The sequence below is a fragment of the Lepisosteus platostomus genome, chromosome 11 (genome assembly GCF_059453375.1).
Source record: "Lepisosteus platostomus isolate fLepPlt1 chromosome 11, fLepPlt1.hap1, whole genome shotgun sequence".
Classification (NCBI taxonomy): domain Eukaryota; kingdom Metazoa; phylum Chordata; class Actinopteri; order Semionotiformes; family Lepisosteidae; genus Lepisosteus; species Lepisosteus platostomus.
In genome coordinates, this window is record NC_142621.1 from 6,208,645 (window position 1) to 6,228,147 (window position 19,503).

The window sequence follows — 19,503 nt, forward strand, 5'->3', positions numbered from 1 at the left end:
AAAGGTTACTACAATATAGATGATTTTTTTTTGCTTCGCAATAATTGGTAACTTTCTTGCAAGTATTTTTCATACTTACTGTATTGATAGGGTATGAATGTGAAATCTGAAATATCAGGTGTTATCTATATTGTATGTTGATGAACATACAGTATACAGTACAGTACTGTATATTGGATATCACAAATGAATCTTTCACTCTATTACCATTTCAATACACTGTGTTACTTTGAATAGAAACATTGTGCACTGAACTGCTGCGTGCTCATTTCATATTGACTAGTGTTTATAAATCATGAAAATTGCTTTAATTGCAACCGCTAGTGATTCTTATCACAGTGATTGTAAATGTGACTTGTACTGTGAACACTTAGTTTAAAGTGTTATGGAATCATTCAATTAAATTGAATCCTTCTTTCTTTTACCGACAGTCTGAAGAATACTTGGTTGAACTATACATTAAGTATATAATTGCTCTAAGACTGACCCATTCATCACTTTGACATTTCCCATTAAATCTAACTGTACTAAAGTCTTCTTTAAAACTCTTGAAGGTTTTTTGGGGGGTAATTATCATTTCTATATTCTTATCATTATAACGGTTTTGAATGACAGACAGATCAATAACTTATTGATTTTGTCCCAGCCCAGTTCTCATCTGAGCTATTTCACTGTTAACCACAAAAATAACAAAAGTGGTTTATGCACTGATTTAAAACTGCCTGAAAGGTCTACTTGAGACACACAAGTGCTAGAGGCCATCACTCACAAGTTGAGACAGTTGCTGACACAGGCGGGCTTCGAGCTTGGTCTTTTAGTGCAACCAAATTGACAGTGTATTCTTCCCCTGGCTTCAGGCCAGTCTGGTTGAATGAGGTTATGGTGCTTGGCAGTTGTGCAGTCATTCCACCTTCATTATCCTGAAAAAGGAAAACCTTTTTTATTCTTGTTAATATGTTAGCAACATTTACACCAATGCTTTTAACTGCATTCAATACTGAAATAAATTGGTGTGATCATAACATACAGGTGTGAAAAACACTCCATTTTCCCCTTGCCGTTCATTCTTTCATTTACATTGAGCTTTAACTTGTTTTAAAAACACATCTAATATGTCTTTAACTAAATGTGCTCTTTCTCAACATTGTGCTTACTTCATATTTGTAACATACCTCTTAAACTTTATTCATTTTTTTATTGAGACCTATCAATTAATCATTATCATTAATCACCTATTAAAGCAGCAGTTAAAGTCTTACTAGACCTCCTTTATGGTTTTCTTATGATTCTTTTAAGTATTGTTTTAGTTCTCTAAAACCTCAACCTTTAGCTTTAGGGTCAGCAAGGCACATCTCTATATTCAATGTTTAAAATGTGGAATTGTTGCTATTTGGAAACCAATCCTGAAAGTAAATCTTGTGATGTCTACATTCTACTCAGTTAATGCAGTGTACGTAATAGATCTTAGCTTTTATTGTTTATAAAGAGGCTGTGAGATTATTTAAAATGTTTTTAAATAAGAAACAAGAACAAACATATTCCTTATAACAGAGAATGTAAAACCTTCTCCCGCATCACAAATTACACAGGTAGTATTAATAGACTGTGGAGACTTGGGAAAGGAAATTCAAGGAAAATGTGGGTTTTTACTGCAGTTAAAACCCTAAAATGGTAGACATTCTGGTCTAACCTGGCAAGCTGTTGATATTAATACATTTGTTGATATTGATATTAAAATGTTGCGATTTTACAAAGAACATTTTGTGTCAAAAGTAGAACACACATTTTCTTATGTTTTTTAAACAAAATGATCATACTTGTAGAACTAATTGTGCAAATATTTAATCATCCGTGATTTTACAAATAATAACACCTACAATATTGTATATAGTGTATACACATAGAAAAAGTGCAGGTTTACATTACATTGCCAAAACTACCACATTCCCAAAACAAGAAACTAGCATCCTTCTCTGTGCCAATGCAGTCAGTTCTAATTTATATACCTTCACCTTGATGTGTATTCAATTCTTCCTTTTTCAGTTTGTAACTAACAAATGTTCAATACTGCTTTCAAAAATGCTGTATCTCCCACTGTATTCAGTGCTTTGAAGTTATTATGACACTCCAGCTAGAGTTGTTGCCTGTGGCTAGTGTACTGGATGGACCTGACACCATAATTTGATCAACTGCATTGAGAATATGACATACCTCGAAGGAAAATCTAAGACATGTAAGACATTTGTTCTGAACATAGCACTTGTATGGACAGTAGAAATTAAGATTAGAACATAATTCAAACACATCATATGATTTAACAGGACAAGATTTCTTATACTTTCTTAAAGGCAAAAAATCTAAAAAAAGAATGACTTCAGAGTTCTTGAGGTAATATTGTTCGCAAGTGATACCCTCACCAAAGAACGTGGTGTGACATACAGTACAAGAACTATTTGCTGTCTCACTGCAACCAGTTGTGTATCTATGGTTCCTGGAAGCTGAAATGGTAAATTATAAAAAGGTTTTGTGGAGTAAGCAGAGTTTCCAGCACAAACACACCCAGTGGGAACACAGTGACACCCGACTCAGCAGTGTTTCTGGTGAGAAGCAGCAGCTAGAAGTAAAGTAAATGAGACCAGAGAGGGGTGCTGCATCCATGACAGTCAGGAAAGCAAAGATTGTGGAAATTGGAAGGTTTCATTTTGTAGCATGAGTGCCTTAACAGAGGGAGCTAGTGGGCTGTTGTATCAATGTTTCATCACATCCTTGGTGCACTTCGGTGTGAAATAGCTAGAAAAAAAGACTAGGGCAGTTATTGACACTTTATGACACTTAGTCAGAAACAAAATTGCTCAGCTTCTCTAAAGTTTAGAAGTTATTTTGGAATTCCAGAATCAATCCAAAACAAAGTGGTTCTTCTGTGGAGAAATAATAAGCATGTTTCACTGTAATTTCCAATATGAAGTGTTGAAGTATACCGTGCAGAAATTGTGCCTTTTGATTTTAATACAACTATGTGGTATTTTAAGATTTTATATATATTTTCAACACACGCACTATGCTATTCTTTAATGTTTATTACATAACATTTTATTTTGTTATTATTTATTAATGTTATTAGAGTAACAGTACCATTTTAGTTTTTCCTCTCTGCTTAACCACTATTAAGCCTGTTTTTGCACTGCCTGCAAGAGTGAAATTGTGGGACAGTTCCAGGATTTGGACTTACTGTATATCCACTGGGAAAAGACAAAAAAAATGTAATTTCACAAGTGACAGGAGCTGGGTTTCAGCTTCTCTCTTCAGGGACAAAGGATTACTGTACCTACTGGGCCATTTTACTCCTAACAGCATTCCTTTCAAAACAATAGGCAAACATTTTTCTATGTTCGCACTGCTATTATTGTATAAAGAACAACTGATTTATTAAGAATGTACAATATTATATATAAAGTATATACTGTACATCATCTCTGCTTTCATCTTAAAGAACAAAGGCACCTACAGTAGCACTTACCTTCTCCTTACCACAATATTCCTCTTTAGTATTCAGGTCAGTTGTTAGCTTTTTGAAATTGTATTCGTAGTATTTCCGCCATTCTAACACAAGGTTGTAAAATCTTTTTTTAGTGGTGGAGCGTACTATTGCTTTCAGGGATTGAATGCCAATGACCCTAATATTTCTAGACTAAAAAAATATTCTACTGATATTGAACAGCTGACAATCTCATTTATCAGGCTAAAACTGAGCTGAAAAAAGCTACTATTTACAGTATAGCTTTGGAGAGTAAAGAACCTTAAAATAAGAATAACAAGTAGCCTGTTCCAATATATTTGTTTAAAAAAAAGCCAAAACATTGATCAGTCTGGGCTTCTCATTATATTCTATATAATAAAAGAGATCAAAGGCTAGGGCATTATGGGAATTCATACATTAATTCAGTTTTTTCCAGTATGCAAATACAATTAGAATTCATTGAAAAGATTATTTGCATATATAAAGTAGAAATTCACTTGGATTTAAAAAGAAATATATATATATATGCATTAACAGTGCACCCCTGGAGACAGAGACACAATGAAATGTCCAGAGGTTTTCTTTACAAATCCACTAGAGCCTCACATTGCCTTTTGTTAAAAAATAGCTGTAGATAATAGTAATTTGCTCCTGCACTGCACATCATAATGATGTCATTGTGAAAGACTAGTCGTGCCACCTGATGCCATCAATTGTTCTGCTGCTTCAAAAGAGGAAATAAGCAATTGTCAAACACAAAGCAAGTAAGGCTTCTGCTGTGGAGTTTTATGTTTTCTCCATTCATTTGCAATGCATATGACTGGAGCTGACGGTGAGTTCTGTACTTCATACGAAAATAAGAGTGTTGTGAATTGACACTGATCAAAATGTAGACCTGGAATACAGTGACATAGATTCTCTCTCCACGGAAAATGTCACAACGTGCAGGAAAAAATCAAACTGGTTTGTTTTAGCAGAACTATGGTAATCAACAGAAACGTACATCTGTATGTAGAACCGAGACTCACATGTAACTTTTTACAACACTGGCGATCTGCAAGCACCCTTCCAAAAACAAAACGAACAACAATATAAATGGAAAAAATATTAATGGTGGTTAACGCTGCATTACAAACGTCACCTGAGAGTCAAGATTAATTATGCACGGACATTCACAAAGGTCACACTTTGAAATCCCACTAAATTCGCTGTTCAAATGAATACCAATTAAAAAAAAAAGAAAAAAGAAAACTATTTTTCTATAACAGCAGATGAGCAATTTCATGTTAAAACATAACAAAAACAAATGCTTACAGGAATATTGGTTGCATTACATGAGCTATGAAACATTAGCTGCATATTTCCATGGATTTTGTGGATTCTTAACTCTAATCAAATGAAAAAAGGTCAGATCATGCTACAGGTCCCCAAGTCACCAGATGAATCCCACCCTTTAGAGAAACTTTAAATTGCTAATTGAAATATTGGATGATGTAAAAGTGGACTCCGAGGTCACAAGAATGAAATAAACTGCTTGCTGCAAGTATATGTACATATATTCACTCATATAGTAATTCCCCTCCTGTAATAAAGTTGTGTCACAAATAAATTCTTGTTTTACTACCTCGGTAATTCTTACCTTCGGAATGAAGCTAATTTCCCAGCCATCAAAAGAGTAAGAAAATGGTTCCCACTGCACTTCCACTGATGTCTCAGTGATGGATTTGAAAAGTAAGCCTTCTGGAGTGGAGAGATCTATAAGGCAACAAGAGATATATTATCGGTCTCCATCTTCTATATGCTCAATCAATCAGCTGTGAGGCCCATCTTATTCCCAGGGGATGGATGTAGGCAGTGGTTTGTAGAAGAATATGTAAACCGTGTGCTGTTTTACCTCAGTGCTTGTGGTATTTGGGGATCAGTTTTTTAAAAAGTCACTGACTGTGCTGCGTATACCAGGAGAATGAAAGAACTATTCATCTGTTTCCAATCTGGTTTGTCATTGTTAAACATGCCTGTAAAGCAACATTTCAACTGAAATCGTATTATTTTCTTACAGGAGCTTCTTTTGAGTTTTCAGTAATTACATCTACAGTATCGATAAAACGATGACCTTATTTAATCAGCGTTTCTTAGATTTTGGATTCGGGATTTTCTAATCAGTGCCTATCTACTACAATAAAGATTTACCTTCTGCACTTCTGGGTAATCGTTAGTTTTAGCTCAACTCTTAATTTACAATCGACACAGCAGTAGTGCAACATGGCAATACATCAGGATGATGTGGGAGGAACCCTCATATGACAGCATTTAAGGTCTTAGCATTATTACCTCAAAACTCGTTTTATTATCACATTTATTTTAACCTGTTAAGGAAAGTTAATAACAGTAAAGAAAATACCTAATTCATTTTTAATTTTCTTTGTTATCTTTCAATTAGTAACAATCTAACGAATCACATCGTTGATGACTGTAACAGAGGCCAAAAGCACGATGCAATTTTTGACAAAATGCCCAACTTGCCCATATGGAACAGTTAAACATTTGAAGTTAAATGGAATTTTCCATTTCAGGATATCGCTTTGAATGTCGCTGACAGGTCTCGGATCAAAAAAACATGCCCACAAGCATGTCTGCATGCCAGATTGCCAAGATGGTGTTTCACACACCAGGTGACAGATGTTTCCCCATTTCACAGTTGGCAGACTTAGGGCATTTTCCTTTGAGGTATATTGTGCCGACAAAGTTCATCTGTGTCACATTTCTCGATCAAATATGTTAGTAGCATGTTTGTTTTCATAACACTCTACAAAGAGTTCTGCTCTTTTATTCGAAAATCAAAGCCTCTGACAAAAGGCTGATAAAAGGCTGTGATAAAAGCAAAAATATCTGGTAAAAGGTGTCACATACTGTAAAATAAAACCCACAGGCCAGTACAAAACAACAGGAATTGTAGACTCTGTACCTTTTTACTTTCTATTTACATTTTAAATTACTGAATGTGTCCATTGTTGTTTCCTGGGAACAATTAGCTGAGTTGTAGTATACCATCCATAAACGATGTCTGCACAGAAACGCTGAATTCTGTTGTTTTAAATGTTATTCCAAGAACACAGCCCTCCCTAACTTACCCACCTCTGCAGTGCAAGTACATTAAAGAGAAGTTAACCTTTTGCTGGTGATAAAACTATGGCTTGATAATTAATTAAACTGCTTTATCAAAATATCATCCCTTAACTAAATTAATGAAATGACGCATTTAGCTATAGAATGAACTTATCTATTATCTACAGATATTTATTATCTATTTATATGATATAGAAGTGCAAGGAAGTGTTTCCTATGGTACACCTACCTACCATATGGCTAGAAAATAAAAAAAAATCTAAACAGAAAAAGTGTGCTTACACATGGAGACCTGGATATTAACCGGAATGCTGAGCACGTCGATGAGCACAGCATACACATTGATATTATATTCGATGCCAGGCTCCAGCTCCTTGATGGTGGTGCTGGTAGTGTTTCCAGGCACCCTTAACTCCAGCTGGACTCCTCCTGGGCTGGTTGGCACATAAGTAATGAGGTAGTCAGTCACTACAACAAAGCCATCCCATTCCAGGTCAATGGTGTGTTCTGTGATTCCCACCACTCTGAGATTCATAGGAGGTGCAACTGCAATAAAAAAAAACAATAATGCATTAAAAGAACCTGAAATAACACCCGGTAAATAAAACAAAATCTCTTGCACATTAAATCAATTTGACAAAACTTAATAAAAACTTATTTTTTCAGTAAAAATAACAATTACTATAATTCATATTTATATAGATGTAACATGATTGTAATTATTCACTTTTCATAATGCATTCATTGTTCCTTTAGAATCTCTTAAGTATTGCCATTGATTTTTGAAATGACTGAAACAATCATAGGGTCATAGAGTCTCATAGATCGTATACTGTACAGTCTCTTTCCATCCTTGTTTGGAATGCAGACAGGGCCCAGAAATTACTTGTTTAAATAAATCTGAGCTATGTAACTGTGACTTGGAATCCCCAAACAATGACACACAGTTGGCTGACTAGTGTAGTGGCTTAGGTATGAGTCAGTTTCTTCTCAGTTTGCTATACAACAGCAAGCCCTGTCTTGTAGGGTCTCTGCAAGCATGCACTGCAATCACTGAGAGCTGCATCATTTCTCCAGTTGACACTTAAATCTACTGTTTGTGTACAGGGCATGAAGAGTCATAGAAAGACAGCATGTTCCAGAGGAAACAAGCAACCATTATGCTTGAGAGCTGTTGCAGAAAGCTAAGTAAATGAGCAATCAACAATAATTCAGGGTATAAGAAGAGAATTATAAGTAACTCCAGATTTGTAAAATTACAAAATGAAAATCTGGAATGGTAAACTCTTGCCCATAAAAGAGTCCCCTCAAAAAAGCAAAAAGAAAGTCTACTGTCTTCAAATCATGGGAAAGCTTGTTGAATAGGAAACAATAAGTTTCTCTGTGAGAAATATTCCAGCACCTTGATGACTTAATCAGATGTGGAGCACTAGAAAAGCAAAATATAGTGTCTAACTATTGTAAAAATCAATGCCACTGCCCTTAAACAAATGAAAAATAAAGAAGGCTACAGTGATTTACATATACTGCAATTTCAAAGCACTGATATAAGTGTTCTGCTTAAATGCCCTTGGACAAAGTTAGAGTATTTGCTGTCCATTAATCATAAATGAAGTAGAGAAGAACTGGGAGCACATTTACTTGGAGGTTTAGGGTCAACATCTAGGCAAGCAGCCAGCACCAGCAGACGCAAAGTAGGACCCTCTCTGAGCCAAGAAAGGTCGATTTTAACAACTCATCGAACTAGTCATTTAAAAGTCAAATGTCTTTCTTTAGCTTAAACAAAAAGCTTGAACTGTATAATGACTACATTTTGCAAAGCCAAAAAATCAAAGGTGTTTCAGGCTGATCCCTGAGCCATCAGAAAGCATCAGCAGAGATTAAGGTATTATGGTATAAGAGTGGGGAAAAAAGAATATTAGAATGCCCCAAAATTTGAAATTTTATTTAAATAAATTGATGAGATTGGAGGTCAACTGGAGGTCATTAACATTTTGCTCTTGATAAAATACGGGAACTAGTATAGAGTCAAATTCTGGATTGCAAAAACGTAATACAATTTAAATTATTTTATGGCGTATTTTCTGATTCCTAAGAAATTTTCTGGTTCATAATCCTTACAAGTGCTTGGTATGACAGCACTGCATATCCATTTTTCATTTGCTAACCTGCAAGACCACATGAAAGAGCAGAAAGTTTGATTTGTAAGAATGCAATTTCTTAAGAGGACAAGCCCTTTATCTGTGAAACATTATTGGTATTGCAATGTATTTCAACTGTATAATATATGAATGTTAAATTAAATATACAAGAGGATTCTGAAAATGTATATCACAAAAAAGATTTATGTATCATGGTATACTGAGCATTGTATCAAAATCTGAAATTTAGAAATGTACACAAATTTACAAATCAAGTATTGTACTTAGGGGTGGTGTAGTTTTACAGTCCATGTTTTTTTTTTTTTTAGAAATTCTTAAAATAATTAAACCACATTGGAAATTAGTGGTTAATGTATTTCGTATTTCTGGAAAAATATTGCAAACAGTCGCCTATCACCTTCATGCTTACAATTTCAGTATCATCTTTTGCAGCATAAACATTTCTACTGTGTTTCTCTATCGGCTGACAATGTAGATCACAGGTATCCTCCGCCGCAGACAGGCAGAGAAGATGAAGAGACATATCTTGGCAGGCATGTTTCATCAGTTCCTTTACATTAAAATGATTTTCAGCCAACTCAGTTGTCTGGTGTTGGATTAGTGCTTTAATCTACTCCAGAGCAGAGAGAATGACTTGTTCCATTGATCACTACACTGTGTGACATGCAGGGTAGAATGAATTGTTCGTAATTGTTCAGGGGTACATAATTTTGTGTTAAAAAAGAAATTACTCAAAATGATGTGCCACATTAATTAGTCTTTTGTTTGGTAATGTCATTGTACCATTCATCGTGCTTGGACTGGTTATTGCACCATGAAAATGATTAACGTACCCCACCATTTTGGTGCGTAAAACAAAGGAGACCATTAAACATTTTGTTTGTTTTCTTCAGTTTGTTTTTCTCTGAGATTTTTTAAATACAATGAATTGATGTGGCTGCCAATCAGATTCATGTCATTCTGAGAAGTCTAAGCAGTTTACTAAATCTCTGATATTTTGTCTGTCACTTAAAACCAAAACACTGTAATAATGAGTTTGTTGGTTTTTGATGCCCATTAATCATCAGTCTTTCTGCCCTTGAATGTTTAAGTAGTGATCTTTGAGATATCTGTACTCTTTTTGTCATAGCACTGTCTATGCGTACAAAGTTAAACCACAATTTGCAACACCTTTAATCTTTGTGTTGTATCATTCTGTTAAAACACTTAAATATTCAATTCCAAACAACATAAAACAAATTAAACCATTTGAGAGTCTGTAATTGCATGAATGGTAATGTATATTTAATCACACAAGCACAATTACTTTGTTAACACCTGAATTCCTTTTTACTTGTATCATTATCCATATTATTTCATATTATAGATGAAATAATATGAAATAATTTTCAAGAGAGTTAAACTGACTACAAATAATATCTTTTGGCCCCACTGGCCAAAAATCAGTTTTTGACAGACATTCCAAAGAAGAAACACACACACAAAACATTCTATATACAGTTGAATTCTTTGTTTTATAATGTTCATGCACAGTATGAAACACATGAAGCAAGTTTTCTATTGCTGTGGTTAACTCATTTGCAAGTTCGGTTGTATTAAGCAGACAGCATTGGGAGCATTTATTATATCATTATACTGTATTTATAAATCTCATTTGCTCTGCACTCACGTGTCTATTCGTTACAATTATGTAAGTTCAATCATTTCTGTTTCATTTCCTTCAGTGCTATCTTGCATACTGGTCTGCTATGCTGTACCAAGAACATTTAAGTATTTTTTAACCATGAGTGTGTTCAGTAGCACACTTTTTAATCTCTGCCCAAAGACAGATCCATACAGTAAGTAGAATTTTCTTTTGTATCTTTAAGGTGAATTAGCTCCTCATTTGAAGTCGATCTGGTGCCTTTGCTGTGCTGAAGAGGCATCTGTTAACTTTCCTGTAAATGCTGGGGAAATTGTAGAGTGGATCTGAAAAATGTGTGTTTGAAGGAAAGCATACATATTCCTCATTACCTCACAATGTGTGAGGATGCGTTTAAAAATAAAAACTATTAAGTATTCCAGATCAATAAATAAATTGTGTGCTTTTAAACACCTCTTCCAACGGCTTTTGTTTTCCATGTAAATGGTCCCTAAAATTAGAGGTCAGAAGAGGAAAAACAGCACTTGTCTGTTACAACGCTTTTACAGCTCTTGACATTCAGTCATTTTGAATATAAATAACACTTCTATGGTATTACTGGAGACAAGGGAATAATTTTTTTAAAGCTCTCCCTCTTGCATGAGGTATTATTACAGAAAATGGACTATTAGGGACTGGGGCGCTCTTTTTACAAGATGTTATTTTGCTCTTTGAATTCATTATGCATGTATGTATTCAGGATTTTATTTTTTTAAATGGAATAATTTTAAACACTGTTAAAATAATTACATATACTGTATGTGAAAAGACTACTAGCTTAATCGTGCCTGCTGTCTATGCTTCTCCTTCTGTGCAGTGATCTTGTCAGAAAGGCAGTATACAATGCTGACAGAATGCAGTGACAGGGGAGGAGGGGAAGAGCTGGTGTTTGCACTGAATGATAGCAAACTTAACTTTTTTTAGCAACGAGCTTATGTCAATTTTCAAAAAATGTCAGAATTCCCACTCTCAAAAACACAAATAAAACAATCTGGAGCCCTTTTGTTAAGGAAATTGCCAGTTACTTTAAAAAATGTACTTCTAAAGCTCTTGATATTAAAAGTATGGTACTATGTGTAATCAATTTTGATATAATTGCTGTTACATTGACAAAGTTAACATAGTAACATTTTTGCAGTCTGCTATTAAAAATGATGGAAATTGCAACCTAAGTGTCTATCACAAGAAAAAGGTTTAGAAAATGAATAACTGTCTTTTGTCTAAGAAAAAAACAGATAATTAGACATTTAAAGGAGCACTGCTGTCTCTGTATGGCTGTTTACATGAAGGTGGCAATAAATTATTGAAATAGGTGAACATTGACAGTAGTTTCTTGGGAAAAAATTAAAATAGGTAAATTCCTTTAATTGAGATCAAAGCTATAAGTACCTATTTTGGAATAAAAGCACATATTTAAAAGGAACCATTTTTGTTCATTATTGTCATCTTTATTTTATACAGTATATTCTGACATAAATTCACATTTCTATGTTCTTTGAAAAACAGTGATTTACTAATAGTGCGAAGTAATATCTGAAGATTGAACAATGCAATTATGACATAAATGGTATTGCTTTTTCCTACTGCTAAATTTTCTAACACAGGTGGCACAATCCTTTGCATATGTGATGTTGTTTCCATAGTTTCATTTTTCTAGTGGAATCTCAGAAGAGGGATTTTTCAGTGCAAGCTAAACCCCATAAATAGTGTTTTTTATTGAGCTGTATAAAGCATTACACTGCCAAGAACCTCAAAGTGCCTGTGTACTGCCTAGTAAATGAACAGTGATTTTTTTCTGATTATCTCCCTCTGTTCACACTTCCCCTACTGTCTTCCCACTGACTCTAATGAAATAACCACAACCTGTTTCACAAGCAACACAGTGAAAGCTCTGATTATACCAAGAGTTAGCTTTTTATGCCAAGAAACTTAACACTTTCAGAAGACAGTTGTCCACAGTTGCATAACAGAAGAGAGCCTTGTGCTTCTGGATCTTTTCTGAGAGCTGTCTGAACCTGACTAAGGACAGATTCAGCTACTATCTGCAATATCTGCTTATAAGAGCCTCTATGAGATAATGCTACTTTTAGATACAAGTGCAATTTTTGTCAAATAAATGTAACTCCACCCAAACGTTGCAAAAATAAAGCTTTTGTTTTTTAGAATCATCCCATTCTAGAATGTGATTCTAATAAATAACCAATTAGCAACTGGTGTTTTTCTTCTCTGACGGACAGTTTGTTGCAAAAGAAGCACAAACTGAGTAGACATAAGAACAGCTACAAATGAGCTTCAACACCATGACTGTAAAGCTTGTTCCATACTTTCAAAACCTTTTGTTTACAGAAGTATCTCCTGTTGTCGGTTTGTAGATCTTCTTCTACTGTATATAGGAAGTACATTTAGATGTAAAAAAACAGCACGTTGTACTTGTATGTATGACTTGCAAAAAAATTGTATGCCTCTAAAAAAATGCTAAACCTTTAATGGAAGTCAAAGAACATTTTCTCCTAATAAAGTGAAACAGCATTCATACCCTAGAATTAGCTACTTGACTTCTTTTTAAAAATGTTAAGTCCAAATTGCTATTTTGTGCAGCCAATTTGTTAGCACCAGCACTTTCTTAGTACCAAAACGTGCTAGCTGGGTCAAATGACCTTTTCTCTTTTTGGACATTCCTTATGGTCTTATGATTCAACTTTATTTCAGCAGTGCCTGTAGCTCGTGGGAGAATAAGGGTTTGTGGAGATGTTCCTCCAAACATGCACAGCTGTCAGCACCACTTATCATTTGACATACTGTCAGCTCCACAGTGTCTAACAGGAGAATGAACACCAAATAGAGGTGCAGTGCATCTTTTATTAAGATTACTGCTGCCTGCAGGGGCCTGACAGGTCCCTGGATTCACTTGTGCAGTAAAAGCTTGGAAGCCCTTGGCAGACTAAAGCTTAACCCCACTCCAGATCTGCTCAGCCAACTGTGCTGTATTACCTGGGGAATCCCAAGCACAATTAGTGAAAGACATGGCCCATACTCGACCAACAGCTGTATTGCTCAAGAAATGGGCAGGGGAGTGCAAAATTCTCAGACTGAATATCTACCACATTCCTTCTTGGAAAGACATCAGTCCCATGTTTAAAGCTTTGCTTCATTCTTCAACTTAATAACACTAGTTATCATCAACAACATCTTGTTTTGGATAGTGGCACAGTAGATTTCTTTCCCAGTAGGCAAAGTCATTTCAGGAAAGCTATTTTTAACCAACTGGTTGGTAAGATGTTGGTAAAAACAGGAATTTAACCGCATTTGTTTCAAAGACTTATCAGTCCTAATTTAATTGACAACTGAAGAAGGTCAGAGTGCTGTGTCTCTTTTCTTTTCAGCATGGAATAAACCTTTACTTGCTCCTTTACAGCCTACTCAGGCTGATGCAGCTACCTACTTGACCTAATTTAATTTACTTTAGATGAAAGCACAGAAATGTACAGCGCTTCGAGTGCTTCGAGTTCTACCACTCGGTTCTGCCTTACCTGACGAACAGTCTTCACCCACATAGCCTTCGTCACAAACACACATGCCTTCCTTGCAGTGTCCTTTCTGGCTGCAGTCGTTGAGGCAGGTGACCTGGGAGCAGTCTTCCCCAACATAGCCATGCTTACACTGGCAGGTCCCATTCAGGCACGTTCCTTGGTCTGAGCAATCGTTGAGGCAGCGGGTCTCAGAGCAATCCTCCCCAGAAAAGGCCTCCTCGCAAACACACTCGCCGTCGATGCACAGCCCCCTGCCGCTGCAGTCTTCCGGGCAGCGGGTCTCCGAACAGTCGTCTCCGGTGAAGTCTCGGTCACAGACGCACTCCCCTTCCACGCACGTGCCCTGGCCTGAGCAGTCGCCCGGGCACCGCGGCTCGGAGCAGTTCTTGCCGGTCCAGCCCTCGTCGCAGACACACCCACAGACCTCCATGCTGAAGTTTCCATGCCCACCGCAGTGGGGGACGTAGTCCAGCCGGCCTGGCGAAAAAAATAAACCATTAAGGACCGATGCTGTGGGCTTCATCCTTCTCCACCGGCTCAACCTACCTTTTCATTTTACCACTTATTAGGCACTAGGTGCTCGTTTTGTAATGTCTACATTGTGTGGCGTTGTCTGATGTACTGTGTCGGCCGCTGTACTGTGCAGGTCGTGAGAGATCAGAAGGAATAAGAATTCGAATGGACATATGGCAATAAACTCCTCTACTCCACTACTCATCTAACTTAATTTTAGCCCGATTCTACTTTTCTAGTCTCACCCACTGCAACTTTGGATAAAGCTTGGATATGTTTAGATCTCACGTGACTTGAAATTAATTGGACATGTGAAGTGGGGGTGGGAAGCATAGATAAAGGCTTTGGTACAATGTGCTTTACGTTGCCTTGGCAAAATAGCATGATAACGCAGACTGTTACCGTAGCAGGCCTTCTTAACTTACCTACTGCTGCGCTTTCCCCACAGCAGCTGGAGGTGCACTGCGCTCTCAGCAGAGACACTTCCCTCTCCAGCATCTCAATGCGGTTAGCCAGCTGCTGGATGGTGGAAGCACCAGGGCAGGCACAGGCTTGCTTGGGAATGTTAATGCGGTGGGTGAAGGTGACCTGGTTCTCTCGGTCTGCTGTCTGCTTAGTGTACTGTGTGGCCCCCCCTTGCTCTTCGACTTTCACTCCACGGCCAGGTGCCGACTCTAGGTCAACAGAGCACAGGGACTCCAGAGGTACATTAATGTTGTACACGTGATTGAAGACCACTGGCTGCTCCTTCATGGGAATACTTTGGTTGGCAAGATGGCCCTCGATCTCTGCTGTGTCTCTCCTGACTCTGGTCGTTTTCACAACCAGCCCTCCATCAATAGAGATTGTAAGGACACCCAGAAGAACTGCTGTGAAACTTAATAGCCTTTTCCTGGTCATTTTGCTCCCACGTTGAATAGTCTTGTTAAAATTGGAGGGCAAGCATACGAATGCACATTCAAGATGTTGTGGACTTCAGATCTCTTTTTAATCTAAAAAAAGAAAGGAGAACAACATGCAAAGACATTAAACTCCTTATATCTATTTAGATATTTGAATATTCAGTATATATTATGATTTGGCAGAATAGAATTGTCTCTGCTCTATAGACTTACATAAGATGCATTACAGAACAAAATGTTATGAGTTTTCTTCTTCAATGAAAAAAAAAATTAAACATAAATATTGCATCTGTGAATACTGTTTTTATTGCAAATCTAAAAATACAGTATATGTGTTTTTGCTGAACACACAGTTTGTGGGTGACTGCGTTATTGCAGATATTACATATTAGAAAACGCAACAGTCAGGAGCTAATTCTAAGAATAAACGTCTCTGTTCTCTAATGCCCTAAAATTGAGTCACAGCCAAAGAAGAAAATGTGATGAAAATGCAGTGCCACTTTTGATCTCTGTCAGGACAGGAGAGGGCAGATTGACTCTGATGAATCCATTTTATTTCAAGTTTCAAAGAAAACCTGCAGAATAAAAAAAGACTTAGAAGTATTGAATCCAGAGGCTTTAGTTGAGGCTTATAAGAAAAGCCTCAGAATCTGTAAGAAAGGGTAGATGCTGAATTTCATTTCTTAGCTTTTTTCCAGCAGCATCTTACCATCATGCACACTTGTTCTGTGTCCCCTTTAATCTTAGGCCGGAGATATTTATTTTTTATCGCTAAGTGTAAGCGCTTCTTTTTTTCATCACTTTATACGCAGTAGTTTGTGAGCCTTCAGTCTATGACAAAACATGGGGCAAAGATACAGAGAAAGTGTTCCATGGGCTGAGGCTGTTACCTCTACTCTTCGTAACTTTTCTCACTGAATTTTGTAGTCTTACAGTACAGTAAGTGAAAAAGGAAGGGAAAAAAGGAGAAGATGAGTAGGGGAAAACCTGGGTTAAGCATTGATATTTTCAACAAAGGCTAAAACTTAGTGTTACATGTTATAAAACAGCATGGCAAACACTGTTTCTGCTTTTGAATCTGCATCTTTTGTTGAGACCCGTTTTTTCCTGCTGGTGCAATTCTTTTGATGCTAGGAAGAGAGACTAGCCGGGCAAAAGAAAGTGAAGGGATTGGGAAAAGGGTGAAGACCCGTCTATTTTTGTGACAGACTTTGTGAAATTTTTAGTTTATGCCTAGAACTCTTCTGTAAACAAAGCTCTAGGTCACTTGCACTTAAAATGAAAACTGTTGTCACATCAAAGATAAAATAGCCTACTGTAACTAGCTCCAGCACCCCACTCCTGGCACAATGCACAAGGCAGAATACGAGCCAGACAGGGCACACACAGACAAACACACAAACACAATTTTCAGAAAGCAAGAACTTAAAATTAAATTTCTTCTTTGTGTGCAGGATCTCTTGTTTTTCAGGACTAGGCAGATGTCCTGCTAGGCCAGCTCACATCATTAAGAGGCTGAGGTGCCGTCTTTTCTCTCCTGTCTGTCATGTGTATCTTAATGGGAGGACTGTAACCAATTGAGATTCACTTTCTTGGCACACTAGATGTTTTCAGCAGTTAAAAACACAGTACCATCTTACTGGGACAGGATCCAAAGCCCATTTAGTTAGGCATTCTGTCCTGCAAGGACAAGTGTTAGAATTTTTAGAGCCGGAGAGCTGGCTTCCCTGGCTCCCAATTTACTGCTGTATTATTTTGTTCCAGTGCAGTGGGCCTTGGTGTCTTTAGCTAGAATTACCCTCCACACATAAAAACCCTTTCCAATGCTATGCTCATAATTAAAGGTGACAGTCTAGAGATTCACAATAAGGTACTGTGGTTTTTGAAGACCAGTCTCTCATGGGTGGATTATAACTTGCATAAGTCAGGGGGTATTTAGTGAGCATACTAAAACAGAAATAAATGTTGAAAGCTTTTTTTTTGCAGCCTAGGAACAAAACTGCGGCACAGGCCTGCATTTTAATTATATTGCCCATACCGTTGTCTCCAATAGATCTGTAAAAACCACAAAATGTTCATATTACAAGCCAAACGACCTAGGTTTCATGACTATGTTTTAATGGATGGCAATATTAATGTTATAGTGTTGCAGTTTAGTTGAATAATAAGATGATATAATTAAAGGTATGTAGCTATTAAACCAATTATTTTCTTAGAAAGTGATTCTCTGAGATGCTTAAAATAACAAATCAGCACAGCGCATTAAGGAGTAATAGCTGCATGCTCTGTATATACCTACTGTATTTCTAGTGGCAGAATTCATGGTCAGCTTTTACTGCTTTCTCATGAACTAGGAAAGTGAAGTGATATGAAAGAGCAGCAGGAATCCCTTATAGGGTTATTTATTTTCACTGTTTTTCTCTGCTTTGATGAAGACTGCACTGCCACTATCATACCTAATAAGTATTGTCAGAGTCTTCAGAGGCTTGCAACAAATTGTGTATAGAGATCGATAAGAACCCATTTCTGTGAATTACAAAAGCTGAGTGGCTATTAACAGCAGGTTAGAAAGAGATGGGACATCTTTATCTGCTTGGAAGATGAGAACCGAAAACCACCCAACACACACATTGCTCTTATGCACCTACCCTGAAAGTGTTTGTCCAAAAAAACAAAACATAGAATAATAGCTGATGTAAAAATGACATTAACAACAAAATGTAGCACATCAAGAAACCCACTGAACACGAGTGCACTCAATGCTTTGTGTTGCTTAAATTTATTTCTCAAGGAGAATTCAAGACTTGTCTTCAAACAAGATTGATTTTAGCTTACATTTAAGAGCAAGGAAGCAATCATGAGGGTTACTAAGATACAGTATCTTGATCTCTATAGAAATAGCACACGTTTATTTTCAAACATATATGAATATGAAAGCAAGAACACTTTTGTCGTCCCCAGTCTAAAAAGTGTATGAAACACAAGGTGGAACTTCTGAAATCAGTCATCATAATATGGTATTCATGCCAAGGAAAACTGGATGGAGCACCAAACAATTATCATGGTAGCAGATAAGGTTGGTCAAGCCATCCAGCTCCCACTAGTGATGTCTAAGCTGTATGGATAATACAAAGAGGGCTCTCAGAAAGAAAAATAAGTGCTTCCCAATTTTTCAATAGTGTTGCTTGACACCAAAGTGCTAACACTGAAAGTACTGATATCAAGAAACGCTATATAGCAATGATTTAATAAACATGTGTCTAGAGACGGATGTAAAGTCATTTACTATGTCTCAAAACTGAATAATGCAAGTTATCTACACTGGTGTTTATGAAAACCTGAAACATGTCATACCAGAAATCTCTACTTCTTTAACACATTTACTGAACCTTACATGTATCCAGGGGATCTGGTTTCACCTTGATGTGAAAACAATATTAACATCAAGACAAGCAATTCAATTTATCATCAGCTTTGACAGCTATTGCTATTTTCTCCTTCGTCTACAGTATACATGCTTATACAGATTGGATTGAAAAGTCAGTGTGGAAGCTTGCATGTCAAAACCTTTCACCAAGTCACTATGAGTTTATTAGAATTAGTTGTTTTTTTTAATCTGTGTGCTATCTTGTTTCATTAGGGGCAGATGCCTTACGCTAAAGTCATTTCACAAGTTATTTGTAAAATATCTGTAGCATCTTATTGGTGTTTCTCAGATACATCCCTGAGTTAACTAATGTTATTTCATTGTAATGCAATGTCTTGCCTAACTAAAAAAAAACTCTTCTCTTTTGGAAGCCAAAGGCATCAAAGAAAAAAGAACAAAATCCATTCAAAGAGAATGTATTTTCCCATTGTCTTGTTAATCAAAGTGTTTTGCTTTTGTTTTGCTTGCTTTATTCAGATTAATTTAACAGCCTGACTACAATCTTAGCAGGGGCTTTAACCAATCTCCCTTATATGTATGCCAAGTGTTTTAATAACAGGCACAGAGGATAGTAACCTTTGTAGCAGGTGGTTAAGCTGGCCTTTTGTCCAGCATTATCACAGATCATTTACACATTTACTTCCA

General features: G+C 36.6%; 1 protein-coding gene across 3 annotated transcripts in view; it reads right to left on the reverse strand.

Moving 5' to 3' along the window:
* The window catches only part of tnr (tenascin R (restrictin, janusin)), a 208,020-nt gene that overhangs the window by 33,370 nt on the left and 155,147 nt on the right, over positions 1-19,503 (reverse strand). For all 3 annotated transcript variants that reach the window (XM_088598137.1, XM_088598136.1, XM_088598139.1), the window contains exons 4-8: positions 14,955-15,521; positions 14,017-14,493; positions 6,926-7,189; positions 5,157-5,272; positions 770-920 (exon numbers count right to left, since the gene is read on the reverse strand). In XM_088598137.1, coding sequence (XP_088454263.1) covers positions 770-920; positions 5,157-5,272; positions 6,926-7,189; positions 14,017-14,493; positions 14,955-15,429 — 1,483 coding nt within the window. In that variant the 5' untranslated portion in view covers positions 15,430-15,521. The remainder of the gene's footprint in view (positions 1-769; positions 921-5,156; positions 5,273-6,925; positions 7,190-14,016; positions 14,494-14,954; positions 15,522-19,503) is intronic.